Below are 27,136 nucleotides of genomic sequence, written 5' to 3'. Positions count from 1 at the left end.
ATATCCCTCAACTGCCTGGAGAGTCGGTAGATCCTAGACTAGACTGGACAGGGGACTGGAGCACTCTGTCGCAACAGGGCCCTCCCCTCCCCCGGGAGCTAAAGGTGCCTGCCGCACGCAGCAACAATCAACTGGCATAACATCCATGCGTAGAAACTCCAAATATCCAAAGCTACCACCTACCTTAGTCTGGGCCATCCTTATCGGGAGCATGCGTCGCATCAAATTGCATCTAATCCGGCACTCACTGCGACATTCCGATCCCTTCAATCATCTGGTTTTGCCCCCTTTGAACTGGCGCATTACTTGACTGGAAGCTGATGTCCCTGGCAAATTTCATGTTTCCCGCCATCCCTGTCGCCTCAACCCAGTACCGAGCCAGCAAGCAGCCTTCTCCTCTTTTCCCCGCCCACAAACTTGGGGATTCTGGCCCTCCTTCTCCTCTCTCAACAGACCTGAATCCATCACATCTATCATCTTCCTAGCCCGTGCCACCTGTCTCCGCGTTCCGCGTTCCATCATTGGCGACTATCACGTCGAAAAAAATCTGCATCATCCCCGACTTTTGTATCATCGCCCTACTTCGACCTCCACACCGCCGTTGCCCATTTGTCCCGTCCCAACCCTAAATCACTCGGCGTTCAGATTGCCCGCTGCGTAGGTCGGCGTGCCTGGTGTTGCTCTTGCCCATCGCTTTTTTTGAGTGTTTCTTTTTCCCAGTATTTTTTGCAGAGATCCCATCAGGGCACGACAGACCACCAGGTACAGCACAGCACAGCACAGAATTTGAGACACACCACACCTGCAATATTGCAAAATTAATACCGGAAAGTCACACACATACTGCAAGCAGCTATGGGCTGCATTCGAGTCACACCAAGAGTCAGCCAATTTTGAATATCGCCGCATCAGTCGCCAGTTGCCAACCATCGCGGCCCAAACAGTATCTACTGCTAGGTCCGTCTTTACTCGCCGTAACGCGTTTGCTGCCGGACCACAACAAAGAGAGCTAGCTCGGTTTTGTCACTTGGGTACCCACCAGCTTGAACTGGCCGACCTGTCACAAATTGCCGCTCAACAGGTACACACCAACGTCTCCTTGATTTCTGCCCTATCTGCCTCGTCTATTTGAGTCGAAGACGCAACAAAGTCTTCGTCCCCAGCTCTTGTATGAGACACTGCAAAAGGATACCATCAGTCCAGTGCCTCCGCGTATCAGCGCGCTCTGGCTGATAGGCTTTTATCAATTTCTTTACCGGCCCGGCCTGAGCCGTACTTCCCCGCTCTACGCAGCCGGGTGGATTACCCCAGACGACCCAGCCCTGGCAGACATAGTCTGTGCTGCGCTCCGGGTCTGGGACAAAGACAGGCGGCGCCGGCAGTGTCAAAGTTTTCGCAGATGGTCATATTCCTGCCTCCTTTATCCTACAATGCTCTGAACAGGTCGATTCTGTCTCATCCGTGTTTTTTTTTTCCTCCAACCAATCCGAGAAAACGAACATATCACTCCGAGGCCTCGTCCTGTTTATCTACCCACTGTCTACATGATCGATTGCTATATCGTTTCTGTTTGATTTGACTCGATCTACCTCTACCCCCGACCCTTTGCCACTTTAGCGGGTGTTGCATGATAATCTATCAAACTCTCAACTCTCTTTTTCTTGTTGCCACGACTCGCGACTGCATCACTGACCCTTTTGAGAAGATACCCCGAAGAAGCACCGTTCCCAAAGCGACACTATGTTGCCTATACAGTCTATCGAGGCGCCAACACCCTCCAATACTGCCGATGAAAATGGAGAGGGTAGGCAGCAGAAGCCCAAGACTCTGCCCTGTAAATATTGCAGCAAGCGGTTTAGGTGAGTCGACTCGAAGACACACTTATAAGTTTTCAACTACACCAAAGTTCCTCCACATATTGCAAATTGGCTCACACATGTTTGTTTTGTTCCACTTGCAGGCGTGTGGAGCACGTTCAGAGACACGAGAGAACACACACCAAAGAAAAGCCGTTCTCATGTACTTGGGACCGATGTGGGAAAACCTTTGGACGACGGTAAGTTGTGCAATGAGGGCAGACCCCTCTTCCCCTCGTTTGTTTTTTTGGGGTTTCATCTGTGACATCCGCTCTGATTTGCTTGCGCATGTTGTCTGCACTCTCCTATCAACCCTGCCATGGTTACTACTACTGTTTTTTTTTCATCTACCTCACCTGCATATACCCTCCTGTTACTTTACATTCCCCTCTGGACAGGGCGGTCTCACCGCCACATATCGCCATCACGTTTTGAAGAACTATTTCTCAATTTTATCACGCTGCATTGCAAGCAGTAAGGAATAATGCTGACCAAATGGATATCAGCGACCTCCTTGTACGCCATGAGAAGCTTGTTCATCTCAACGAGGGCAGCAAAGACAGCGGTCGCGCGAGAAAACAGTCCTCGGGAAATCTGCAACCGATGGCAGCGGACATACGTGGCAACAATGAGGCTCTAAACGTACAGCACCAAGGACAGCACTCCCAACAGCAACAACCATCAAGGCCCCCACCACCGCAGTTCACCCCTGAGAGCATGAAATCTTCGGTAGTCTCTTCTTTGCAGACTGACCCACGACTGACATCCAGGCCTGGTTGTAATCTTGATCTGTTATCCGATGCAGCTACACACCTTGCTTCAACCAGCGAAGTGAATCAAATCCAGCAACAGTCTATGATGACTGATATGGGGCCGCAATCTGGTAATATTCCACGGGCAAAGCCTTATGACGACGGTTTATCATACCAAGAGCGTCCCCGAGAGCAAGATCAGAGCATGATGCATCCTGGCTTCCCGACGCATCAACAGCCTCCTGCTGCGTCTTTTGATGACTACAACCTGTTTCTCGACGACATGGGTACCTCATCGCATTTTCTGCCACCAGCACTAGAGTCAGAGCAGTCCTTCGGTCTTTGGAACAGGCATGGTGGTGACTTGCACGTTCGAGGCTCACTGAAGCCGCCAGGGTCATTCCCATCAACGAGGTTCCCATCGCTTCAACCGGATGCCCATGAAGGCTCCAGAATCCACGAGGATGGGTTGAAGGCGCCGTTTTGGAAGATTTCCGGCGTTGATTACAATGTCATCAAGAACCGACTGGACGAGTTTTCATCGGTTATCCCCAACGACTTTATTTTTCCTTCACGGCATACCCTGATGCGATTCCTCGAGGGCTACAATGGCGGTTTCCACGAGCATCTCCCCATTCTTCACACTCCGACTTTGGCGCCGGCAGAGCTATCCCCCGAGCTTTTACTTGCGATTTTGGCGGTCGGTGCACAATATCGATTTGAAAGCCACCGAGGTAATGCCTTGTGGTATGCTTCCAAAGCTGTCGCTATGGAGCAAATACGACGAAGACATAGCCACGAGGTTCATGGTTTGCTACCTACACCCGCTGCATATAGCCCACACTCCACGAGACCTTCGCCGAGCTCGGGTTACCGTCACTCGTTCAACTCGGTGCATCACGATAGACCCATGACCCAGGAGACCCACCGGGAGCCTTAGTAAGTTTTCCTACGAGGTGGCAATAGTTCCGCGGGTCAGTATGTCTCGACCCAGTACATTAACTTTATCAACCTGTAGCTCGCCAAACACACCGCAGTCTCGGCTTGAAACCATCCAGGCGCTTATACTCCTTTTTGCGGTGGGGCTATGGGGCGCCAAGGCTATTCTACACGATGCCTTGTCACTGCAGAGCCAGATCGCCCTTTTGGTTCGCGAGGAGAGGCTCGTCTCAGAGCCAGCACAGGTTGTCGACTGGGAGACTTGGATCCGAATCGAAGGCGCCGTACGCACCAAGCTAATCGCATATTGCTTCTTCAATCTTTGTAGCATCGCTTACAACACACCGCCGTTACTCCTCACATCGGAAGTCAACCTAACACTTCCAAACTCCTCTCGGCTCTGGCGGGCTGATACTGCCTGGCAGTGGCAAGAGGCGAGGCAGTCATACCCCAGTCTCGACGTCTCGTTGCAGGATGGATTCTCGAGACTGCTGAACCGGCCATCGCAGGGCGCCTTAAGCCATGTATCTTCTCTAGGAAACTATGTCCTGATACATGCTTTGATCCAGCACATCTACCTTTTAAAGCAAACTTCGTTTGCTATAGCATCACCATTCGAGGTTCACCGTGGCTTAAAGGTAGAAGATGTAGAGGATGTGGCACAAGCACTACGAGTCTGGCAGATGGGTTTTGAGCAGCAGATGCAATCGAGAAATGCTGCCGACTCTGCAGCAGCTGGCGGAACGAGCCATCCATCGCAACATCAGCAGCAAATGGATGGCGGCTTTGGTAGTGGGGGCCCGGTTGCATTCAACTCGACAGCCTTGCTCAGGCTGGCATACTTCCGGCTCTACTCGGACCTCAGTCCTTGCCGAACCTTGGAGACACGAGATCATCTGTTGGTAGCCAATGATCTAGCAGAGGCGCCTCTGCCATCAAGGAATCCAAGATTACACCGAGCCATATACCAGGCCATCCATTCTCTTGCTGTTCTGGTCAAAGTCGGAGTCAACTATGTGGCCAGGACCAAGTCTTTGGAATGGAGCATGCAACACTCTAGTAAGCGCACAGTCCCGATGCAATCCCTCGCCCATGGCCTGATACTAACCATGATGCCCAGTATGCAACCTCGAATGCGCCGTTCTTCTTTCGAAGTGGCTTCTGACATTGGCCTCGATTGGACCCAACGAACCGGCACCTTCGCAGGAAGAACGCACAATCCTCGACACAGTGCGAACGATGGTGAACGAGACTGAGTTCGCAGTACCGATTGACCCTTCGCTGGCGTCCTCGGGGTCTTCACAACAAACACATCCGTCAACTACAGACCCCACGAGGCTTCGCCAGCTTGCCGCCGCCGTCATCAGGCTTTGGGCCGAGACCTTCAAGGGCAGCCACATATTTGATATCATCAGGGTGATGGCCCAAGGACTAGAAGGTTATGCCGACCTGATTGAGAAGCCGAGGGATCGGACGCCACTTGGTAGAATGGCACCGGGACAATCTATGGGTTGAGATGTGTCGTCTCCCCAGACAACGAAAGCTCTTCTCTGTGGACTGTTCTTGACATCAATGTTGAGGTTTGTCACAGACATTTTGCCAAAGTTAATAGAGCTAGGGATGAGGTATAGCCTCTCTGGCTCACGAGCTCCTGACAGCTTGCCGGGTACATGGGCGCAGGTTATGCACCAACCCTTGGCCTCTCAGCAACAGCAGTCAGACCCCGAGCGTGGTATGAAGCTGCCTAGCCTGGATCTGCCCGAATCGTGACAAAATTGCAGGCTTGGGCCCGGGCGAGAAATCGAGGACGAGATTTAACAAAGAATATGTGGGGTTCTGTATTTCAAGAGTTTATTTGCTTAAGCGGGTTCGAATTTTATGGATGGTGCGTTTTTTTTTCGTAAAGGTTGGGATTGAATTCTGTCAAGGGTGCGAATGATACCCGGATTTCAACATCCAATGTAGTTTTGTTTGTGTTGTTTTCTAGGTTTGCATTCGATAGCCAGAGCTGATTTGTTTTTAAGGTGCTATACGCATTTTCGTACCACCAACTCCTGAATATGGAACAGAGATGAAAGGATTTCTAAACACAAATAAAATTGGGTAAGAAAAAGAAAAGACTTCTAATAAAGTGGTATTATACCTAGCCCATCCCAGATTTGACCAAACGAGAAAGAGGGAAAGTAGAAATAACAACCTTTTATCCCAAACAACAAAACCAAAATCTGTAGTGACGCTCTCGAGGGATTCGTCCGCCTATAATGAACGCCTGGTTTCCATAATGGTATCGTGCAAACAAGAAGAAAAAAGAATTCCTCAAGCGAAAATAAAGCTTGCCACTGTTTTTGCAAGCCATTTCCAAAAATAAGAGGGAAAAAATAGGATACGCTTGTTTCATTCTGTCGTTTTATGGTCGTAACTCCCTGCCGGCGCCTCATCGCATCCCATCCTTCATATTCTGAGCCCTTGTCTCCCCCTTGACATAGCCACTGAGCCGCATCTCGTTGCTCTCGTTCCCGTGGCCGTTCATGGGATTTAACCTCCCCGGGGTGTAGGGAGGCAGGCCCGAGCTGCCGCCGTACCCGGCCTCGAGGTCCGTACGTCCTCCCGAAGATCCGTCGGTGATCAATGCCGCGGCGGCGGCCTCGTCTTCGGGCGTCTCGAACTCGTTAAAGGTCGTCGTACTTGATTGGTGTACTCCCGGGGTGGATATTGGGGATGAAGGTCCTGCTCGATCTGAGAAGAAGGTCGGGGTGGTCGGGCTGACCGGAGACAGCAGCGGTTGCTGCTGAGCGTGGTGATGGCCGTGGTGCTGACATTGATGGTGGTGATGCGGGTGTGCCCGGGAATTCAACATCGAGGTCCTCGACATCAATCCTCCTTCGCTCGGCATGGGCTGGATCGAGGCGATATCGCACTGGCTGTGGCCTTGATTTTGCTGCACGACCCCAGTGTCTCCGCTGCCCGAGGCGAAACTGTTCTGCGGATACGCCTTGGACCTAGTTTTCTCCTCCTCGCGCAGGACTTGTAGGATCTGCTCGCTCGTCTGCGCGTTCGCCTCGGTCTTTTTGATGTAGGTGCCCTGGCAGATGCGGAGGACGGAGAGGATGACGGTGATAAGCTGGAGATTTATCAGGAGAAGGGTGGCGCCGTAGAAGATGCGCTCGAGGGCGCAGTAACGATCCAACTCGCCCTTGGCACCGTTCCATTGATTAGTGAAGCGAATGCTGGTATACCCTTTCGCGGGTTCACGGCGAGTGTCGTCATCTGCGTCTAAAAAATTGAAACACGTGAATATTAGCGGCGTTTCTCACGGCATGCCTTTGACTATAGCAGCCAACTATGTGGATATTATACGCCATGGTAGTGCAAAGCACTCACAAATAGATTTGGTAAGGCCTGCACAGTGAGCAGGCACGCCAGCGTGTGAAAGAAGTGTAATCATAGCCAGACCCATCCAGATGAAGCAAATGTCTCCGACGATGGTGGCGACGAGCAATGTGGTCTTTGTTGATCTGCCCTTAGTGTGGACGATGCTAAAGGCAATGACGACAAAACAAAACCAGGCGGTCATCTAGGACGACGTGTCAGTATTTATTCTCTTATCTTTCCTTTTCCATCTCCCTTTATGTCTATGCAAAGGAGACATGAAATCAGAGGAACGCGGTTGGGGCCGTCGTTCATTGTGAGAGGCCAAGGGCATCAAGACGCCCCATGCGTCAAACTTTGACCAAACGACGGACAGAGGGATTCGTGCACCTCAGGAGATTCCTTTTTGCATACCATGAATTGAAGCACGATGACATTGTTTGCCATTCCCAGCCTATTAATTGAGAGCCATCCAAATAGGAACCCGTGCAGGGCGCTGGCAATCAGCGAGGCAACGATCTGGACACATCGCGTCAGGCCAAGCCAGCTTGAAAGGCCCCATGCCATAACGTCTGAATATGAACTGGATTGAGACGAAGATGCGAGAATGGCAGTTGAGAGAGAATAAAATTTTGTGTTGATACAGCACCGTCTTTGCCCCTTGGGGGCAATCGATAGCAAGAGAAAAGAAGAAGGGAAAAGTCAAGGAGTCTCAATTCGACTGGCTTCAGCTGTCTCGGTTAGGTCTGCGAGGGTGTCGTAGTTCAGTCTTCAATGTGCACAGCACTGCGAAATAGTTTTGGCCTCCAAAGCACGCAGTGCTGTGTTGTGTCTTTCCAAAATGTGATTTGGTCTTGGCCAAGTCCGATGAGGATAGTAGGAGAAACCAATCTAAAAGTAGTTTAAAAGGTGTAATAAAAAATGCAAGCAAAAAAACCTTTGTCCTACTTTGTCACTGAGTGTGTGAGCAAACGGCAACTCGACGAACGAACGATCATGAGTGGAAGGGCTTTTCCGAAAAAGTCGGGATGGGGGGAAGATGTTGATTCGAAAAGTAAGCGGGCGGGGGAAAGGTGCCGTAAGAGAGGCTGTGTCTGTTGAAGCTACACCACTTTGAGCTGTCCCACACAGCAAACTATCCCAGGGCTGAGCGATGCACCCAAGAACTTCGAGCCCTTTCGGATTGGATATCTGCGGGCTAGGCGGTGGCTTCGCGACTGCAGGCCAAGGCTCAGCGGAAAAAGACGTTGCAACAGTGTTTGTGCCTATTCTGGCAATTTGTTGTCGGATCCTTCGATCTGTCTTTGCTGACGTCGTTATGTCGTCTTATTGAACTGGGTCTTTTGCTTAACGGCGTATCTATAAATTGTAAATAGTCACTTGCGCTGGTAGGCGAGCCCGTTGCATGGCCAAGTAGAATGTTTTCATTCATCCGAGACCTAGTCTATTGTCCTCCGACAAAGTTAAAGAGTATCCATCATCCGGTCTAACCGTGGGGGGCAGTTTATACTCTTGACCTGTCAACGACTATGCGAATACGACCACGCGCTAAACAAGGCGAATAAATCATTGGCGGTGCGGGGATCAACCTCGAGAAAAGGTCGTGTGCTGTAATAATTATCATGTTTTTGAGAATGTTTTACCATTGGTTCGGGATGCCCATCGGGCATGAATGCACCCGAAGAATACCAAGACAGCTTGTCAGGGTCCGCATTTTGTTTCGTTTCCCATTGTTTCGATGAACGTGGATTTGTTACTTTGATCACAGTGGTGTGATTGATTAGTGGCACAGGAAACAAACAAATCACACACCAGGTGCCTTGGGTAGCTTGTCATTGCTAGGTAAGCTGGCTGAGTTATAAAGCATTGATCACGTGCTCTCAGCATTGCCAATAACGACAAGGTTGCCAGCCCCATTTTTGACGCGCGGCAGGCACAGATGACATCGATCTCCCTGCTGTGCCTTTTTTCAATTTCGAATCCCGAGCTGAACCCGCCAACCGCGAAGCCGTTTTGGAGGGAAGGAAAGGCAGGGCTAGCTAACTGCATACGGGAAAGGGAAAAAATATGCAGCAAGTACCGGAAGCCCCTCCAGGCTTTTATCTGAAAACAGATTTTGTCACGTCGGAGCAAGAGGCTCAGCTCCTCGACATCTTCCGCAATGAACTTGTCTGGCCCATCAGGTCCACCTCGTCACAAAAGCCTCAAGGTGATGACCAAGTGGTAGAGGGCGAAAAAGCCCCACAACAGGAAGCACATGGACGTCTTGGTTTGTCACCAAATCTCCCACCGTCCAGACTTTCGCTTCACTACGGACATCACTTTTGCTACAAGTTCTTTGGGATCGACACTTCGATCCCATATGTCCCGTTCCCACCGTGGTTGAAGGAAGTCCTTCCTTCGTTCTGCCCTTCCTCGGCAAATCATGATCCCGCTTCGGTTAAGGACTACCATCTCGACATGCCCGGCAGAGACCCAGAGCAGGTCTGTTTGCAGTACTACCCACCGGGAGCGGGCATCCCGCCGCATGCTGATACGCACAGTGCATTTGAGTCGCTAATGGGCTTGAGCCTGGGTAGCGGGGTGGCCATGGAGTTTCGGCGACGGGAGGCAAAGACAGGGGATGATGATGTCGGGCTGCCGGGCACGGGCGCAGATGGTAGCGATCAAGAGTGGGATTGGGACAGACGCGAGGTATTCGTTCCACCGCGCTCCCTGTATAACATGTCTGGCGACAGCCAGTATCATTTTCAGCATGGCATCAAGAAGCGCAAGAACGACCGTCTCATAATTCCGGCCCCTGAGGACTCGAGTGGTGATGGAGTGTCACACAAGGTTGTCCGTCGGGGTGAACGTTTTTCCATCACTTTCCGCTGGGTTCGCAACCCAGCCGTGTGCGAGTGTGGGGACGAATGGCTTTGTGACACGGCCATGAGGAGGAATGGAGTCGAGAGGGTGCTGAGGTGGAAAGGGGATGCAAGCAACAACAACAAGTCATGATTTGAGCAACCGTTCCAGTCAGCCAGTCGTCTACAGTTTTGTGAATATGTCTGCGCGTGTCTTGTCAGCCACTCAACGAATACCCGACGTCGCCGCTTTCCCTTCCCAGACGGATAAGACGCTCCCGCATGGCTTCTGCTCTATCAAGAATGCGCTGATCAGACCCAAGTGCATCTTTGAAGTCGCAGCGGTCGATCCATGTGACACCATGCTGGAGCACATTCCTCGCCCTGAGCTGGCCCCCACGGACGTGTCCCACCGAGCCGTGGATCGTCAGGCGCTCCTTGGTGGGATCGTAGGCACCGCGGTGGAAGACGTTGTTGTTGTAGAATGCAACGTCGCCAGCCTGTAGCCTGACGCGAATCTCGCCCTCCAGCCCAGTCTCGTACGGACCGGCGGACCGCTCCTGGGGGGTTCGTGCGCGGGCGTGCGATCCAGGCACGAGGATCAGGCTTTCGTCCTCCCACAGCGCCAGGTTCCATTGCGCATGCCACGCCGGTTCCGACAGCCTCCTGAGCTCCTCCTCGTCCGTCGCGTCGGGACCGATGTCGTCGCGGTGCCAGCGCAGCTCAAACGCCTTGCCCGGACGCACCAGCATGTTGAGCAGCTCCATGACCAGGTCCTCATCGCTGCAGCCCTGATCCCCGGACTCGCCTATCAGTTCTCGCGCAGGACCTAGTATCGTTTCCGAAAAGTACAGCCGCGCAAACTCATCCCGGCCAGGCATGTCTGGATGCAGCAAACTCTGTACGCCCCAGATACCGCCCTCTTCGTCGTTGGGCTTGGATGGCCACGGGGGAAACTGCTTCCCGACGGTGCGGATATGAGGCCACCCGCCCGCGCGAGCGAGCTTTTCGACCTCGGCGGCTGCTTCGCGAAGCTTGGCCAGTTGCCCTGAGCCGAGGGCCTGTGGTATCACGACGAATCCGTCCCTCTCGAGGGACTCGCGCAGCCCTGTAGTGGGAGCCATTGTTTATCCGGGGGGGGGGGGGGGGGGGGGTTTGTTGGTCTCGGGTTGCGCAAGGAGAAATGTTGTGTTTCGGCGACCAAGTTGAGCTCACTTTGTCTCGCCCTAGACAACCGGCAGATCTTGTATTCCCACTCCCTTTGGCGCTGCTTATACACCTTGGACCAAGTCCTGCAAGCACCCGGTCGGTGACTGGAAAGAGGTTCAAGACTAGCGGATGATACGTTGCAGCCTAGCGAGCCAGACAGCCGGAAATAGACCCGATGTCTGAGCTGAGGCGAGATGAGATTGGAGTGTATAGGTTAGGTGGTTATTGTTGGAGGTCGCAATGCTCCATGGATCAAATGAGGGACAGGGGATGGGGACAATGGGGGCTGGCTATTTCCACTATCTCCACCCCTTGTAGTATTGCCAACTGCGGGGTGCTTGGGAGCAGCAGCTAATCTTTACGGACGTACGTGTACGTCATATTAGGAGACTACATAGAATTCTACGATTGAAGACGATTTCCCCTGACCGAGAGAATCGATGGATTGATTTATGTGACATCTCTACGTGAAATCAAGTCAAGCATCAAATTGGTTGCAGTGAATATTGAGCCTCATTTGCTGGTCAAGTATGGTTGAAGCCAACGTTATTCACTAGCACACGTGACTGAATGCTTGCGCTATGCTCGATACTGATTTTATGTTCGTTTTTGTTTGCAATGTCATCACAGCTACATGCGACCATATGATCCACTGACGATAGGAGAGTTCGGACTACGAGTTTTGAGAACTCAATGAACTCTGTACATGGTAGATTATATCCGATTTGTTTGTTTTTCACCAAGCACATCAGGGTAAAATCAATAACACACAATTGAAGCGCTGACATTACACACTTCGGATCGCATTCCCTGAGCTAAGAAACAGTGTAATCGGTCTTGATCGATCTTCGCCAGCAGATATGGCAATCACACAAATTTGAGAACAGCTGGGCAAAGTTTCATTCAGTTTAGACCGCCTTTGTTCTTCTTTGGCCGAGCGTACAAACTGAGGCAGCCAGAGGCAATCATGATACAAGGAATCTTTTACGCCCGGTTCCTGCCGCAAGAAGGCAAGTATAACTAAGCTCCACAACCAGTTTGACCCAGGAGCTGCAATCTACCTCAAGCCCGTCATTATCAAATTTTAAGTTAGTCAACTCAAAGCCTGACCATCTTCCTAGGTACCAAAATCGTCGCCCAAAGTCCTCCCGGCTGCATCGTCCCGTCGGAGGGAGCCACAAAGGCACCGCTCCTCGACTTTGACGTGCTGCAGGAGTACATCATCCCGCGCAAGGCCTTTTTTAACCGGTACGTGACGGTGAGGGACCCGGACGGCAAGTGCAGCGTCTTGGGGTTTCCAGTATCCATCTTCCACCCAAAATACCACCGCAACGAGTTCATCTTCAACTTTGGCCTCGTCGTCGACGCCGGCCTGTCCGCCGCAGACCAGCTGCCTTACGAGCGTGTCGTCCGTCGCCTGGCCGTCACATTTGCCGAGCTCGAGAAGCAAAACGAGTACCTGAGCGCCCTGGGCGGTGGGTTGGTTGCCGCGGGACCCGTGTGCCACAGCTCCTCGGCAGGATATGACGACTTTAGTGCTCGCCGCCCCATAGAGGGACTGCTGGAGATCGTCAGGGAAGACCTCAACAACTACGGCGAGTGCATGATCCCCGTTGACGACGCCAACGCCATCAACATGAAGCTCTTCCCCTACCACCCGGTCCCGCCGCAGGTCAAGGGCTGGCACGTCCCCGTCGCCAAGCTGCGCCTCGCCGACGTGGTCGACGACACGTGGGACCTGACCATGCAAAAGGTCATCGCCCATATCGACGGCGTCAACGACGTTCGCCGCATCGCTTTTCTAGCCGACGTCTCCATCGACCTGACCCAGCTGGCCCTCCGCCACCTGCTCTACTACGACACCGTTCTCCTCCTCGACATGTTCTTCTTTGGCTCGTGCTACGCGCCCCGCCCCTCCATCCACGAGTTCATCGCGAACCTCGACGGCGTCGTCGATGAGTGCGCCGCCTACGTCTGCGTCATGCCGCCTGGTCCCTCCAGCAGCGGCGGCGGTGGCGGAAACGGTGGAGGGGATGCCTCCTCGGGCTCTACGATCAACAACCACCACTTTGGCAGCCGCTCGTCGGCCGAGACGTCTCCAACCGCGCATCACCATCACTACCGCCCTTCTCACCCGGGCACACCCCCACGGGTGAGCAACTTCCTGCTCGTCAAGCTGATGACGAGCTTCTGCGCGGGGCGGACCGTGATGGAGTGGCTCAAGGTGCACCTGGACACGGGGTTCGACGTGCTGCGGTTCGTCGACGTGCGGCGCCTGGTCCAGTTTGGCGTCATCAAGGGGTTTCTGTACCGCGTGCACAAGCACGTCGTCTCCAAGCAGTACATCGCCGCCCTGGCCACGGGACAGGCCCGACCATCGAGGGACGCAAACGCGGACCCGCTGCAGAGGTATACCGATGGGCGTCACTGCTTTGATCAGATCATCACGGAGCAGAACCTTGCCGACCCCGAGATCCTGGACAGGCTGAGGAACCTCCCTCTGCCGCCGGGCGACCTGACGGTGTTTTATAGGTAGTTATTCGGTGGTAATAATCTTGGTTGCCTGTTGTAATACCCCATCGTGAGCGTTATTTTTGGCCACGTCCTGAACATATGGCCAACCCCATGCTGCATATATGGAAAAAAAGTGGACTAAATGGTCCAAGGTATCCTGTTTATGTCGCGAGAACAGTGTGCCTACATCTACATTTATATAAATTATACATTTTGTACAAGGACAAGAAGTCTTGGACGTTTCACGGCGTGAAGCCTCTTGCCCATATCAATACACCAACTTCCGTGCCTATTTCCCCTCTTGACCAACCAGCTTCTGTTGCTGCTCGAGTCGTTGTATCTTCGCCCTGATCGTCTCAGGGTGTGATCTCGGGTTGTGCACATTGGGGTTGAAGTTCTTTTCGAAAAACTCAAGCTGCTTCCTCAAAGCTTGTAATTTCGACTCTGGCGACGTGGGCTTGCGATCCGCGATGCCAGCATCTTCAGCCATGGTCTGTCGAAGGTCTGCAATCTCCCGCGCTTGGCGCACTTTGCCAGTGTGAGGCTGCCCGCGGTATGTCTCGCCCAGGGCTTCGTACTCCTCGTCGCTAATGAACTCGATAATCCGGATGTCGTGCTTGCCCTTGCGAAGGATCAAAAACTTGCCATTGATCAGGAAGTTCTTGGTATCCTCGGGGAACCAAGTCTTGATGGGGACGAAACAGAGGTTGGCGCCCATTTCCTTGTTCCCCTCCCGGCCTCCAATATACACTGCCTGCTGCGTCGCGAGACGATGGCCATCACTCACGCTCTTGGCCAGTCCCGCAGCGTACAGGATGCGCGCGACGTTGCCCTTCTCCATCAGCTTCATTGGCAGCTTCTTGTGAGCCTCAGGCGCTGAGTTGAGCAGCACTTGTTCCGCGGTGTCGTGCGTAAACAGTGTCTTGACTGAGCCCTTGCCGTGCATGGCCTTGTGCTCAATCTGGGTGCTTTCGGCAACATCCATTCCGTGCACCAGAGCAATAACCTCAAAGGCGAGCCTGTGCTGAGCCACCCTCTTGGGTTTGTCGGTTTCATGCTCCGCGATGATCTCGCTAATTTTCTTGGTTGGAATAAAAGTGAACAACTTGAGCAAGCGCTCCATGTCTTCATCGGGTTGACGGACAAAGTAGCCGTACAAGTCGTAAGGGCTGGTCTTGATGTTGCTGAGCCAGAGGTTACCTCCGCCACTGGACTTGCCGATCTTTTCACCAGACGAGTTCGTAAGTAGTGGGGTCGTGAAGCCGATGATTTCCTCGAGAGGCGACTCTGGGTTGACTCCGGGGATGGGCTGTTGTGGCCGCACTGTCTTGACCACTTCGATACCCTGCACGATGTTTCCGAACTGATCAGAACCCCCTATTTGCATCTGCACTCCCAGCTGCTTGTATAGAGTCCACCAATCCCATCCCTGCATCAGTGTATAGGTGAGCTCAGCAAAGGAGAGTCCGTCTCCCTCGGTCAGTTTCCGCTTCACGGTGTCTCTGCTGAGCATTGGACCAACTCTCACGTTGGAACCCAGCAGTTGGAGGAATTCGAGCAGGGGTTGTTTGTTCCACCATTCGTTGTTGTTTCTTTGACCGCGACTCCATGCCCACTCTTCCTGGTACCCGTACCGCCTGGCCATTGCGTCGACGTTGGTCCAGATCTTCTTGAGTTGGTAGTGCATCGAGACCATGTTTTTGTTAAACACCTCGCGGTGCTGCTTTTCCCTGTCGGTCAAGCGCCCTGAGGGGTCACCCACCTTGGCGGTAGCGCTGCCGAGCAGAGTGATGCTTGTGTAGCCGTTCATGTACATCCAAAACAACGGCATAAGCGGCACCAAGTGGCCAAGGTGAAGGGAGGCGGCAGTAGGGTCGATGCCAACGTAGGCTCCTATCCTCTTCAGCCGCATTAACTCGCGTATGGCTTCTCGAGATCTATTCACTCCTACAGAGTCAGCCACCTAGACCAAACACGTTCGTCATATTGTAGAGTATATGAACGGAGATTTGCGACTAGAACTGAAGCCGGCAAGACAAAAACATACCCAGCAACATCCTTTACTAGCCCACGCTCCTCAAAAACGTCCCACAAACACGGTTCTTTGCCATCTTGTATCCTGTCCGCCCGTTCAGCCCAAGCAGTAGCGGCAGCCTGCTTCTTGGCATAGAATTTTGTTGATTCGGTGTTCCCAATAGGTCTGATCACAATTGGTGACCGTGGCTGGGGTTTCTCAGCGTCCTCTGTGACTCGGAGTATGCGGCTGGTCGAGAAGTTCGCTGATGTTTGCGGAGCTAAGCATCTTCTGCAGATCCGATGTCGCGCCGACCCGCGGAGCTTGAGAAAAGATGATGAGAGCATGCTCGATAGCTTTGCGGGCCGAGTTGGACGGCTACAAAGCAGCAGCGGGCTTGTACCGTGCTAGATCCAGGTCTGGACTAAAGAACGTGTTGTGATGGGTATAATATACAGTACTTGCGAGAGATATCCCAACATGACCGCATTGGACTCATTTGCGCTGAACCTCGAAGTACGCAAAGAACTTTTTTGGGGGTGCATTATCATGATTGGTCGAAGCTCCACCCATGGATGCAGGGGTCGCGCCTCCACCATCGAAGCTGGCTTGGCCGTTCTCTACGTCGCGCTCTCATGTGATTGAAACTCCTCGCTGGACGAACGGCAGCTAATTGAGTGCCCCATAAGTCAGGCACTGAATCTCAGCCAATCAGAAAGCTTCCGATACTCATCCTCGGCATGGGGACGCCTGCCGACCGGCTGTAGGATCCATCACCAATTGAAGATTACCGTTGACGCACTACACTTGCTTTAGGGGAGAAGAGCAATTATAACCAGTCCAGCCGGTTTTGCGCACCACAAATCCAGACAAGCCAGCAAGTAAACTCGGCAAAGACTTTAATACACAACTCAATTCTATCGACCATGGCCTCAATCGCACGTCCGCTCAGGCAGGTCGCCTGCCGGGCCGGCCCGACCTCGCTGGCTCAGCGCACCCTCGCCAACAACGTCCCCAGGATAGCTGCCTTCCACGCCTCAAGCAGGAGAAACCTGCTGCCGCCTCTGCCTCGTAAGTGTATTCCGCGCAGTCAATGCGCGCGTTTGGAGCAGACGGGAAGAGCTATAGGATGCTAACTACTCCACTATAGAAAAAATCCAGGGAACCGGTACGAACGAAACCTCCCTTTCGCGATATTGTCCATCACGAAACCGGCAGCGACAAGAAGCCGACTTTTGGTTCCACCAAACTCATCCCGATGCATGAAGCTAACACTCAAAACCCACAGTCAACGACCCTGCCCCCGTCCCGAGCCCGTCCCCAAGCCACGGCCACTACCACTGGACCTTTGAGCGCATCTTGGCCGCCGGCCTGGTGCCGCTGACCGTCGCTCCCTTCGCCGCCGGCTCCTTCAACCCCGTCATGGACGCTGTCCTCTGCAGCACGTTGCTGCTGCACTCGCACCTCGGCCTCCAGAACGTCATCACCGACTACCTGCCCCAGAAGCGCGTCCCCAAGTCCCGCAAGGCCGCCATGTGGCTGCTCAACCTCGCCACCGCCGTCGTCGGTGTTGGTCTGTACGAGTTTGAGACCAACGACGTCGGCTTGACCGAGGGTGTCAGGAGGATCTGGACGGCATGAGCGGCGATTAGGGGGGTTTATGGATGTTGGTTATAAGAAAGAGAGGGTCATAGAGGACCCGAAAGCGAACGGCTAGGGATGTAGCAGTCTTTTCGTAAAATTGGAATTGTATAAGGTGTCTTTTGGTTCCCGGGTTGGCTTTTTGGCGCCCGTTGTGTTCACTAGGTCCACATGAAAGGCCATCACGGCCGATTTTCTAGCTTCAGCAATGCCATATGGTATTTTAACCACGAGTTGAGACCTTGAATCCCTGCTATACGTAGTGTAGCGTACGTCGGGAATACCAACAGAAGTCTTAATGTTGCCAAGTCTAAAACCAAAATCGCGTCTAGATGCATTTGAAATCATCATACTGCAATCACCAAACAGGATACCAGTATATACACGCTCATTTCATCATTGGTCTAACACGCAGTTGTCTATATCAAATCATCACAAAATCCATGCCTACCTATCTATGCCTTCAACGTCAGCTCGCCGCTATCACCATCATCTATCAAAATATTTCTAACCCTGACGCCGTGGCTCTCGATGTAATACCTCCTAGTCAGCCCCAACCTCTCCGCCTGCGAGATCTGATGGTAGGCCGCGTCGCCGCCACCTACAAGCAGCATGGACAGCGGGTTGTGCCTCACCATGCCCGACGGGGTGGTCTGCATGACGTCGAGCAGCGGGCGCACGATCCTATCGTAGTCGCGCGCGGCCATGCCGCCGCCCTCGCGACCGTCGCGGAAGAAGCCGTCGTCTTCGTCGTCGTCCGACACCACCACGACGAGCTGCAGGCTCGCAGAAGACCGCTTGTGCGCGGGGATGTTGGCCAGCTTGGTCGAGAAGGAGCAGCCGCCCCTCCGGATCACGATCACGTGGTGGTCCCGCGGCGCCATCTCGGGCAGAGGCCCGCCGCACGCGTCCCCGGCCGCGAACACGGTCGACCAGGGGAGGTAGCTGGCGGTGAAAGGTCCCATGTGCGGGATGTGCGCGCCTGGCGGCATGTCCACCGAGGGCAGGGGGGCCGCCCCGAGGCCTGTGGGGGTAATTCCCGTGAGGTTCATCAGAACGTTGTACGGGGGCGCGGCGGTGCCTGGGGTTGTGGACACTCCATTGCCTGATCGTGGGGTGTATGTCGGTTCCGCACCGGCTTCCTCCAGCGAGCTCATGATCTGCTGGAAGAAGCTCTTCATCCTGTTTCCGAGATCGGGTGCATTTACAGCAGCGGAGGCCATCGGAACTCCGCTTTCGGTTTGGGTTTGCTGTAGCGTAATCCGTTCCTTGATCTCGACGTCGCCTTCGCCTTCTGCTGCCTCCGCCGCCGCGGTGACATTGTACACAAGGTCGACCTGGTGCAGATGGTGCAGCTTGACGACGACCGGATCCCGCACCATGTTGAAGCGCGGATCCGAGACGTCACCTAGCGTAGCCCTGTTGAGCACAAGTGACTCGTCTCGGCCCAGGGGCAAGCCGTTGACCTTTGTGATGCGCCAATAAGAAGTAGGCGAACTGCTTCCAGCAGCACGATCCTCTAGTCGTAAAGTCAACTTGAGACCCGAGATGCTCAGCACACGAATCTTGTCGACGGTGAGACGCTCCAGGTTTTGTGTGCCGACCATGTAGTTAAACGAGCTTCCACCGACAGCTTGTTGCGCGTTGGACGCAAACTCGAGCGTTATCTCCGTGGGCTCATGCACCTTTGAACAAATGCCATCCTCTGGGATCAGGCGGCTTGGCAAAGTCCAGGGGAACACACTGTGGTTCTCCTTGGTCGCCCGTTTTCGACCTGGCGTGTCCTCGACAACAGTTCTTCCCGAGTGGACAGGAGTCTGGTGAAGATTGACCATCTTTGCAGCGTGGAAAATGTCTTTCCTCGCGGCGGTCAGGGAACCCGTCAGTGGCATCGGTGCTTTGGGCACAGGGCACGAGTTGGTGAAGCCCGGATCGTAATAAGATGCAGCTGCCTTGTGCTTGCGCGTGGCAGAGGCTTTTGGGTGAGACTTGCCAGGTTCGGTGGCCTTGGGAATTATAAGTGGATGGCCTTCGGTAGTGAAGACGAAGGGCGCATCGATTTTGTTCAAGGGGTGGTTCTCATCGTACATCAGGTACATGTACTTTGCAGTTTCTCCCAAAAAGAAACTCTCCATACGATCGCTCATCTCCCCGTCTATCACATTTTGCAGTCCCGCCCAGCCGCAAGACGTCTTGCAACGACGGGTGACATCGCGCAGAACCATCTCGCCAACGTGCAGATACCAAGGGTCTTTTGTTGCCAAATAGAGGAAGTAGGTCGATTCGACAAACTCGGGACGTAGTGGCCACCAGCCCAGGCCTCCCTCGACAATCTTGTCTCTAACATTCCAGCGTTCAGGAAGCGCGGCGTACTTGGTCCACACGGCCGCATAGAGGAGATTTGTCTCAATAGCTTCGTCCAGCTCACCGGCGAGCGTCAAGAGACCAGAGTAGTATGCACCCAGGCTATCTATCCATTGTGATGCAAGTGAGCCAGTCCAAAGGTTCACGCTCACATAGTGTGGATGGCCGCGGTCATTGTAAAGGTGCCGTTTGGTCGCAGCGTGCGCGTGATGCCATGCCTCGAGGAAACTGTCAGGCGAGTTCTCCTCGTCTGTCAAAGGGGGGAACAGTATGTTCGGATCAAGGCCCCTCTTGGAGTTGTTGGTGTTCCCCTTTCCTGGTGTCGAATCCGTACTCGACGCCTTCTTGGGAGGCGCATGGCCCGAGAGAAGAATGTGCGTTTTCATCGCATATTCAAAGAAGCTGTCGGCGCCGGCGCCAATCACCGAATAGGCTCCTATCCACTTGCCATGTTCGGCATCCACTCCTGCGCCTATCAGGCCAATGTCGCTCCTCCGATACCAAACAGCCCAGAAGGCCCGCTTTGCAAGTTGTTCATATTTAGGGTCGCCAGTAAGCCGACTCAGCACGGTAAACTCCAACACCAGACTTCCAGCTCCGGCACTACATGTCTCGGTGATCTCCGGGGCGCCACCCCGACCGTTCGGTTCGTCATTGATACCAGAGGTATCGTGCAGGGGAGAGTTGCGGTAGAACGGAATACCGTGCCGCAGGTTCACTCGAGGATACGGCATACCAGTCTGCGTGTAGAATGCCGGGAGTAGGCGATCGGCCAGGTCGTTCGCAAGCCTCAAAAGCTGGCCATTGTAGGTCATACCATTGGGCCACGGTTTGGGCTCCTGGCCCTCAAAAACCGGCAGTGGTTCGTAGCCCCGGATGGGTAGCTCTCCGGCAGCAAACAGATGGGCGCTGAGCAGGCCCCCTACGCCCCTAATGACAGTCTCAAAGACTTGCACCTTACTGTCGACATCAAAGCCCCGGGCCCGTAGACCCTGGCCCGAGGGGCCGTCTGTGCCGTCTCCATATTGCTCCACCAACGCCTTGACGCCGTCCTGAAAGTCACGAAGCGCTTTTGGGCCAACATCGCCGTCCTCTTTGGGTGCAGATGCAAGTATAGCAAGTGTTGACAAGCTGTCAACAAGGGTCAGGGAGTAGTTTCCCAAGACGTCGTTTAGAGAGATATTGGTGGGATCCTTTGGATCGCGGGTGAGGGGTGCGCATGTTACTGGCCGCAACTGTAATGTGTAGCCCCATGTCAGTCAGTAAGTCTTTTGCACCGCCGTGTAGCCAGGGTGTCCAAAGGGGCGGTGTACCTCATCCTCGGGAAAGGCAATTTCCATGTAGTTGTCAAAGCCATGATAAAACAGTTCGACCGTCTCCCGGCGCAGGTCCGCAATCTGAGCGGGCCGCATGCCCTCACAAAAACTAAAACATGATAAAAGTAGCAGCAGCGGCAATAGCACCAGGCGGATGGCGGGGACCGGTGCGGCGCGGGGGCCGAGAATCACGCATCCGGACATGGCGCTGCTGCGACCTTGGTCCATGTCCGGCGTTGGCGTCACCTGCAGGGGTGGGATCGGAGATGCATCAGAGGTTCGGAATGATCCGTTCGATGGTGGGAGTTTTAATCCATTAAGCGGGCGATGTTATTTCGTCAATTGCTGGCACGGACTTCAACGTGCGCTGCTGCCAGTTTGTCCTTAGAGCTCGGTTGTCTATGGGCGCAGAATGATAGTAGATTCAAAGTGGAAGGCCACAATGCTTGGCAGCCACCCCAAAACTGCAATTCTGTCATCTCCATGTCCCGCTACAGGGTTAGAGCTGGTGGCTTGCGGCGGGTCTTGCCGTTTAAGGCTTAGCCGCCACCTAGGACGAAAATGTTTAGTGGTGGCAAGCAATTGAGCAGAGGTGGAGTTGAAGCTTCAGCGTTTTACTCAGGAGGGCTTAGGGTGTTTGCATCATCAACGGCAGTCACTTTAAGCTTCTTCTGCAGAACATCTGTGTGTCAAGGTTTTCATCCGAACGAATCTGTAAAAAGTATTTTCTATTTTTTCCTTTGGTGTTTAGAGGTTTCTGCTCAAGGCTCTGTTACACAGCGGTCTCAAGCCAAAAGCAATTAACAACTTGTTACTTGTAATCACCGGACCTCGAAGATCGAATCTCAAGTAGCCTTGGGAAAAGGAAGAAGAGCACGCACAATAGCCGCCATGAAGAGATGCAGTTTCGTCTCAAAGTTACCAACAGAACATATTTATCGGCAACTCAAATTACGATCCATTCTCGTATTGATGTCACAATTCAAATTAGCACAAATAATCCCATTTCTCAACTCCCATCCAACTCGGCGATCAACATCCACACCCAACTGTCCACCTTTTTTGCGGATATCATGGTCCGGACCTGCTTGACCGAGCGACACCGAGGCGAGAGGCGAGAAGGTGAAAATCTTGGCTGTAACGTCTCGTCACACCGGCACGCCTTCTCAATTTTTTGTCTTTGAAATCTAGATCCAGTATCTCATTATCCCCATCATTGGTGGATTCTGTTTAATTGGTCTCATCCCACAGAGGTGACGCTCGCTCTCGAAGAAGGCATCGCATCGCCACCAGACACCTAGCCGTCTTGCCGACTGCTCCTCCTCTACGTGTCTTTACCATGCTATGGGTCGATCTAGGTAATTATGGCATTGTCGGAACGATCAGCCGGTGGTCCAGCGGCAACAATCAACAATCTCGCCCACTGGGGTTCAATCAAGTATCCACAGCACAGGCGAAGGCAAGTGTCGACTCCGTTAGCAAGGGTCATGGTTGACGTTGACCGTCTCCCCACTGACAAGGTCAAGGTTCAGCGCCATTTAACCCCAGAGCTCTCATGAGCGGTACCGATACGATGATGTTTTTAATGGGCATCAATTGTCAATCATGTGATTTTGCTTGATTTCATCCACCCTTGCGGCTGCACTCGGCTCACAGGATTTCCCTCGTCTACTGTGCTTGGCCGGGAAGACCGGGTAACGCGTCAAACCAGGGCTGGCTGATAGCCATCGCTGACTGTGGATCAATCTCATCTCCCTACGTTTATGATAGATGTGACTTGAACGGCATCTTGGAGCTTGATCAGTCGGCGATTAAAACATGCTGGCATCACACCCACAGCATAAAAACCAGGTCACCTCGACAATTATGAAGGCTTTTGAGAAGGCAAGACGTATTGGTTGCCTTGGGGATCCAAATTTGCTAATCGAGCCAAGGGATAGTTAGAGTCTGGCTCGCTTGGCTATTTCGCTGGTTCCAGGCTTACTTACCCACCAGTAGACAGCAGTGACATTGTCTAGGTAAGGAAGGTAAGTAAGGCAAGGTACCTAGACATTACATGTCTTCATTTCCCAACTGAGAATTCCAGGCAACACAACGACCGTATGTTCTGGCCTAGAAAGGCGACAGAGTACTTGCCCCTCGAATGTGCTGTGCAGCATACCTGTAAGAGAGGGCGAGGCCTGAAACTTTGATCATCATAGGTTCTCATTGGCAGTTGTGCCAACTACCACTGCATTACACAACTTCAGTTTGATGCCTCTGAGACCAGGGTCGGTGGGATCTCTGATCTAGTCAAATGGCCAGGGCCTCCTGGGGATAGGGCTGTCAGCCAAGCCGTACCATGGCTTACAGGTCACAAATATGAGCCATCACATTCTCTCTCCCCACTCACTCCATCCCTTGAAACTCCAATCAAGACTCTACAACACCTCTGTGCGCGATGGTTCCCAATGTTGACTGGGCTACTTTAGCCGCGCTCTGTTTGCGGCCGGGCGTCTCTTTGTCCAATGAGACTGCACATCGACTACCTCCGACTGATGACCTGCCAACCAACGGCACCTTTGCGCCCATTGGGCCAAAGGCCAGGGGCGCACATATCTCCGGGGAAAGTAATCAAATTTCTAATAAACATAGTGGAGCGATTGTGCCGCCCGTGGGGAGTATTGATATGGCAAATGTGTTGTCTACATCACACCTCATCATCGACTCTCAAAGATCCCCCTGCGTGAACATGGTAGGATGGTATCTATTACACCTTTTGACAGATAGTCTTGTGCTTCGGCTAACCTAGAATACTACCCAACCTAACCCACTTTTCCACTCAAACCTGCTGCCGCCCCCATCGGAGACCTCCGTCTTCCGTTTTGCTGCCCAGAGTTTGCCCGCCCCCCTCCATTATCCAAGACGCCATTATTGCCTTGCATATCCCACTGGGGGCCCGTCTTTCTTAGTAAGGTGTATGTAAACAGCAAATCCGTAGGTGTGTGCGCGCCGCACTTGGGCGTGCTAGCCATTTGAGTCACAATGGGTTCGTCCCTCCAAAGAGACCGCCCCCCTCACATCCCAAAATATAGGCAGCCAAGGTGGGTTTGCGGTCCTCAGCTTGCTTGAACTCGCGCTTGGCTGCCTTAATTCGACAGAGAACCATCTAAACAGATTGAAAACGGAGGGAAGCCATCCATACACGTCTACTCGTCTGCCAAACCCACAGATGCAAGGTCGTGGCGCTCCGGATGTGGTGAAAGTAAAAAGGCAAGGGGGGCAAAAATAAGAAGTCGTCACAATCAGCATTCCAATCACGTATACCCCTGCGTAGGCTCTCCTGCGAGGTGACCGATCCCCAAATGCAGCGGGACGATGCGTAGCTGTAGAGATCAACGTTGGAGTCGGGGAATGCTCTCGTTAGTCCCGGAGTCTCCTCTCCGTTCTAGCGTCTCAAAACACCAAACTCGTAACGGGATAACTTGTGAGTGGGAGTAAGTTGTAATTTCTTGTATTGGGAAGAATGAGCGTCCGTAACTCCGGGACTAGCCTTTAAACGCAAAGAGTAAAACAGAAAAAAACCCATCATAGACATTACCGCATAAGGAGAAAAACAGGAAAAGAGCCACCCATCCTAATTGAATACCTAGTCTAATCGTTGGCAAACAAACCATGCGAATGAAGGAAAGGGAATCATTGTGACTTTGAATAGAAATGCAAAATAAAATGAAAACCAAACAAACCATGACCAGTGCAATCTAAAGTAAAAGAAGAGAGAGAATAAATGAAAATGGTAAAAAAAATGTGCACAAGAATGAACTAAAACTCCGTTTTCAACGTCAGGCTGTTGACGTGCTGCTGGCTATTGTCGTGCTGCTGACCGCCCCTCATCACCATGTTGGGATGAAAACCTGAGCTTTGCCGTGTTTCCACTGGGCTCTGAGTTTCCATCTTTCCACTGTCGAGGAATTCGGTAGATTGGGCAGTGGTGGGTGTGTCATCGGGATAGTACTTCTGCTCGATCTGGTCGAGCATCTTGTCGCGGGCCTCATTGCTGAAAAAATGGTGATCGACGACCTCCTGTCCGATCGAAGTGTCGAGCTGGTGCGGTGACAGCTTCTTGGGCCCGGCGAACCCGTTGCCCCGCTGATGAAGGGTCGAGGGCAAGGCCGGTTGTTGGTACGGCGGTGTGTTAAAGTCGATGGTGGCCTGTGCCGGGATCACCCTGACCCAGGTGGTGACATCTCCGTTGCCCGCCGGGTCGCGGTTGATGACGGCCACGGCCTGTGATGTGTTCTTCTTGCGCGCGTTTGTCGCCCTCCTGCGTGACCTCTCTTGGTTGTGAAGTTCTGGCTCCTCGAGTCCAAGCTTGACCAGCTGTGCCTCAATGTGCTTTGGCCTCCATGGCCAGACCTTGCAACCTCCGTTTTCTGCCATCCATTGGATGATGCGGTTATATCGCTGCTCATTATCGACGCGATACGCCTCGACGAGGAGATCAAGCTAGAGAATTGAGTTAGTCGACTGCACGGTTTTAATATGCTCGATACGAATGGTCGATGGCTTACCTCTTCCTGTGGCCATATGCAGTGGGCATTGATCGCCCGGGTAAGCTTCATTTGAAGCGCAGACCTTTCAATGTGGTCATATATACTTATGTACCTCCTGGTGATCTCCTCCCACATCCCCTTGCCCTTGTCATCTGATAGCTCTCGGCGAAGCTCCATGAGAATCTTCTCTTCTTCCTTTGCCTCATCTCTGAGTTGAAGAGTGGGCTTCATGGAAGACTTTGAGCTCGAAGAAGCCTCGCCGGTCTTGTTTGAGCCTTTGGGCATTATTGGGGAATCATCCTTTGCACGGGAAGCCACGCTGCGCCGCCTGGCAGCTGCAGGTCGCGCCCTTGCTGTCCGTGTTGCTGCGCCGCGCCGTTTTGCTGTCTTTTGGGCTTCCTGTGGGGATTGCATGTTGGTGGCAGGCACCGGAGAGTATGTTGTGTTGGTATCGCTCATATGGCTCCTTGGTGTCCTATACTGCGGCTGGGTTGATGGGTTTGCGTTGAAAATCCCCTGCTCCCCTGTTTGCATGGTGTCCATGGGTGCGGATGGAAATGCATATCTGTCTCTGAGGTGGGCATTGCGCTCTACATCCGCAGGTACTTCCGAGACGCAAAAGTGACCAAAGTATGGAACTGTGGGCGAGGCGCTGATGTACTCAGACATCTGCGTTTCAAAGTGGCTTTCAGTGACCGGAGGGGCGCTGATGGGCAGGAGTTGTTGCGCTTGCGTGGTGACGGGTCCGACATATGGATAATATGAGTGTGTAACAGGCTGCTGCAGAGCGCCGTAATTTCCAGGGCTCTTGTCATCAAACGCAGGCGAAGGGGCACTTGAGGCTGGAGTGTGCTCTCGGGAAGGTGTTGTATAGCTAAATGGTGAGTTCTGCACCGGTTGTTAGAGCTTTGTAATCATTGAAGAGTGGTATTCTGTAGCCATACACTATACGGAGAGAGATCCTGTGCGTAATTTGATGTTGTTTGCGCGGCGGAGTGCACGATATCATCAAAATTGGCGCCAACCCTGGCCTCGGGGTAGGGTGATGCCTTCATAGTGATATTTAACTGTAGGTCTCGGAACGCAATGTTGGCGCCTTTGATGGGTTCGATCCTTTGCAGGTAAAGTGCTTGAACTTGAACTTGTGGCCTTTGGTGGTGGACCGCAGAGTAATTTTGCTCCACTGATATCAGGGAGTCGAGAGCAAATCGATCTAGTGTGGAGGAGGGTACAAAATGGTTTTTTTGATGTGATGACTTGAAGTTTGATCAAATAAAGCCAGCAGCTCGCCCGTAGACTAGTATCGGCGAGTCAATGTTTGCGAATGAGGGAATTCGTATAAGAACAAAATCAGTGGGAGGAGGGTGTGAGTGAATATATATAAGAGAGGAGACAGCAGTCGCAATATCGAGAGCCGACTTTTTGTTCTGGGGATGGCCATGTAAAGACAAACCAGGGGGTCCCTCTTCTCCGCCTGAGGGTGGGTTCTCTTCTGGCCTTGTGGAAAAAAAGCCCCATGTACCTCACCACTTGGGTCCTGCACATAGCCCGGTGGACCCTGGACCACCAAGGCTTTCCACCCCCCTTGAGAGTTTCTGCAGATCATGGTATTGGCAGCATGCATACGGCAGGCGTAGTAGCCTCAAAGTGTCCGGTACTTAGCACAGGCAGTCAAGTGGTGTGTGCAATTTTCCTGGTGGGGGAACCACACCTTACACCTCCCTGCATCAGAGGGAATAAAGATATGACATCTGCCCGGGTAGATTGTATGCCGTCGATTTGTG

At 53.0% G+C, this 27,136-nt stretch overlaps 10 protein-coding genes across 10 annotated transcripts; 4 read left to right on the top strand and 6 right to left on the bottom strand.

Moving 5' to 3' along the window:
* Positions 1-428: 428 nt before the first annotated feature.
* MGG_00660 (uncharacterized protein) lies at positions 429-5,697 on the top strand. The gene is made up of 6 exons (XM_003718308.1): positions 429-1,081; positions 1,706-1,859; positions 1,961-2,056; positions 2,363-3,547; positions 3,627-4,606; positions 4,668-5,697. The coding sequence occupies exons 2-6, from the start codon at positions 1,741-1,743 to the stop codon at positions 5,060-5,062; spliced, it is 2,775 nt and encodes a 924-aa protein (XP_003718356.1). The 5' UTR covers positions 429-1,081; positions 1,706-1,740; the 3' UTR covers positions 5,063-5,697.
* MGG_11529 (uncharacterized protein) lies at positions 5,377-8,721 on the bottom strand. The gene is made up of 3 exons (XM_003718307.1): positions 7,331-8,721; positions 6,929-7,121; positions 5,377-6,820 (listed from the first exon to the last, which is right to left on the bottom strand). The coding sequence occupies exons 1-3, from the start codon at positions 7,481-7,483 to the stop codon at positions 5,982-5,984; spliced, it is 1,185 nt and encodes a 394-aa protein (XP_003718355.1). The 5' UTR covers positions 7,484-8,721; the 3' UTR covers positions 5,377-5,981.
* MGG_14664 (uncharacterized protein) lies at positions 8,333-10,884 on the top strand. Its single transcript, XM_003718306.1, has one exon. The coding sequence runs from the start codon at positions 8,984-8,986 to the stop codon at positions 9,914-9,916; it is 933 nt and encodes a 310-aa protein (XP_003718354.1). The 5' UTR covers positions 8,333-8,983; the 3' UTR covers positions 9,917-10,884.
* On the bottom strand, positions 9,624-10,920 carry MGG_00663 (phytanoyl-CoA dioxygenase). Its single transcript, XM_003718305.1, has one exon. It carries the CDS (start codon positions 10,884-10,886, stop codon positions 9,981-9,983), a length of 906 nt encoding a protein of 301 aa, XP_003718353.1. The 5' UTR covers positions 10,887-10,920; the 3' UTR covers positions 9,624-9,980.
* Positions 10,921-11,598: 678 nt separating this feature from the next.
* Positions 11,599-13,823, top strand: MGG_00664 (tumor suppressor candidate 4). The gene is made up of 2 exons (XM_003718304.1): positions 11,599-11,981; positions 12,093-13,823. Exons 1-2 carry the CDS (start codon positions 11,939-11,941, stop codon positions 13,505-13,507), a joined length of 1,458 nt encoding a protein of 485 aa, XP_003718352.1. The 5' UTR covers positions 11,599-11,938; the 3' UTR covers positions 13,508-13,823.
* MGG_00665 (tyrosyl-tRNA synthetase) lies at positions 13,593-16,019 on the bottom strand. The gene is made up of 2 exons (XM_003718303.1): positions 15,533-16,019; positions 13,593-15,422 (listed from the first exon to the last, which is right to left on the bottom strand). Exons 1-2 carry the CDS (start codon positions 15,844-15,846, stop codon positions 13,775-13,777), a joined length of 1,962 nt encoding a protein of 653 aa, XP_003718351.1. The 5' UTR covers positions 15,847-16,019; the 3' UTR covers positions 13,593-13,774.
* A 244-nt stretch (positions 16,020-16,263) lies between these two features.
* Positions 16,264-17,460, top strand: MGG_00666 (uncharacterized protein). The gene is made up of 3 exons (XM_003718302.1): positions 16,264-16,570; positions 16,650-16,667; positions 16,788-17,460. Exons 1-3 carry the CDS (start codon positions 16,426-16,428, stop codon positions 17,138-17,140), a joined length of 516 nt encoding a protein of 171 aa, XP_003718350.1. The 5' UTR covers positions 16,264-16,425; the 3' UTR covers positions 17,141-17,460.
* Positions 17,389-21,298, bottom strand: MGG_00667 (uncharacterized protein). The gene is made up of 2 exons (XM_003718301.1): positions 20,818-21,298; positions 17,389-20,739 (listed from the first exon to the last, which is right to left on the bottom strand). Exons 1-2 carry the CDS (start codon positions 21,046-21,048, stop codon positions 17,596-17,598), a joined length of 3,375 nt encoding a protein of 1,124 aa, XP_003718349.1. The 5' UTR covers positions 21,049-21,298; the 3' UTR covers positions 17,389-17,595.
* An 876-nt stretch (positions 21,299-22,174) lies between these two features.
* Positions 22,175-23,834, bottom strand: MGG_17397 (uncharacterized protein; the record flags this gene model as incomplete). The annotated part of the gene is made up of 5 exons (XM_003718300.1): positions 22,175-22,243; positions 22,809-22,834; positions 22,982-23,006; positions 23,516-23,566; positions 23,634-23,834. 5 exons carry the CDS (start codon positions 23,832-23,834, stop codon positions 22,175-22,177), a joined length of 372 nt encoding a protein of 123 aa, XP_003718348.1.
* A 430-nt stretch (positions 23,835-24,264) lies between these two features.
* Positions 24,265-26,741, bottom strand: MGG_00669 (uncharacterized protein). Its single transcript, XM_003718299.1, has 3 exons — positions 26,297-26,741; positions 25,371-26,240; positions 24,265-25,305 (listed from the first exon to the last, which is right to left on the bottom strand). Exons 1-3 carry the CDS (start codon positions 26,405-26,407, stop codon positions 24,622-24,624), a joined length of 1,665 nt encoding a protein of 554 aa, XP_003718347.1. The 5' UTR covers positions 26,408-26,741; the 3' UTR covers positions 24,265-24,621.
* Positions 26,742-27,136: the final 395 nt, after the last annotated feature.

Source organism: Pyricularia oryzae, chromosome 5 (assembly GCF_000002495.2).
Source record: "Pyricularia oryzae 70-15 chromosome 5, whole genome shotgun sequence".
Lineage (NCBI taxonomy): Eukaryota > Fungi > Ascomycota > Sordariomycetes > Magnaporthales > Pyriculariaceae > Pyricularia > Pyricularia oryzae.
Note: the sequence above shows the minus strand (reverse complement) of the source record. Positions and strands in the feature narration are given on the sequence as shown.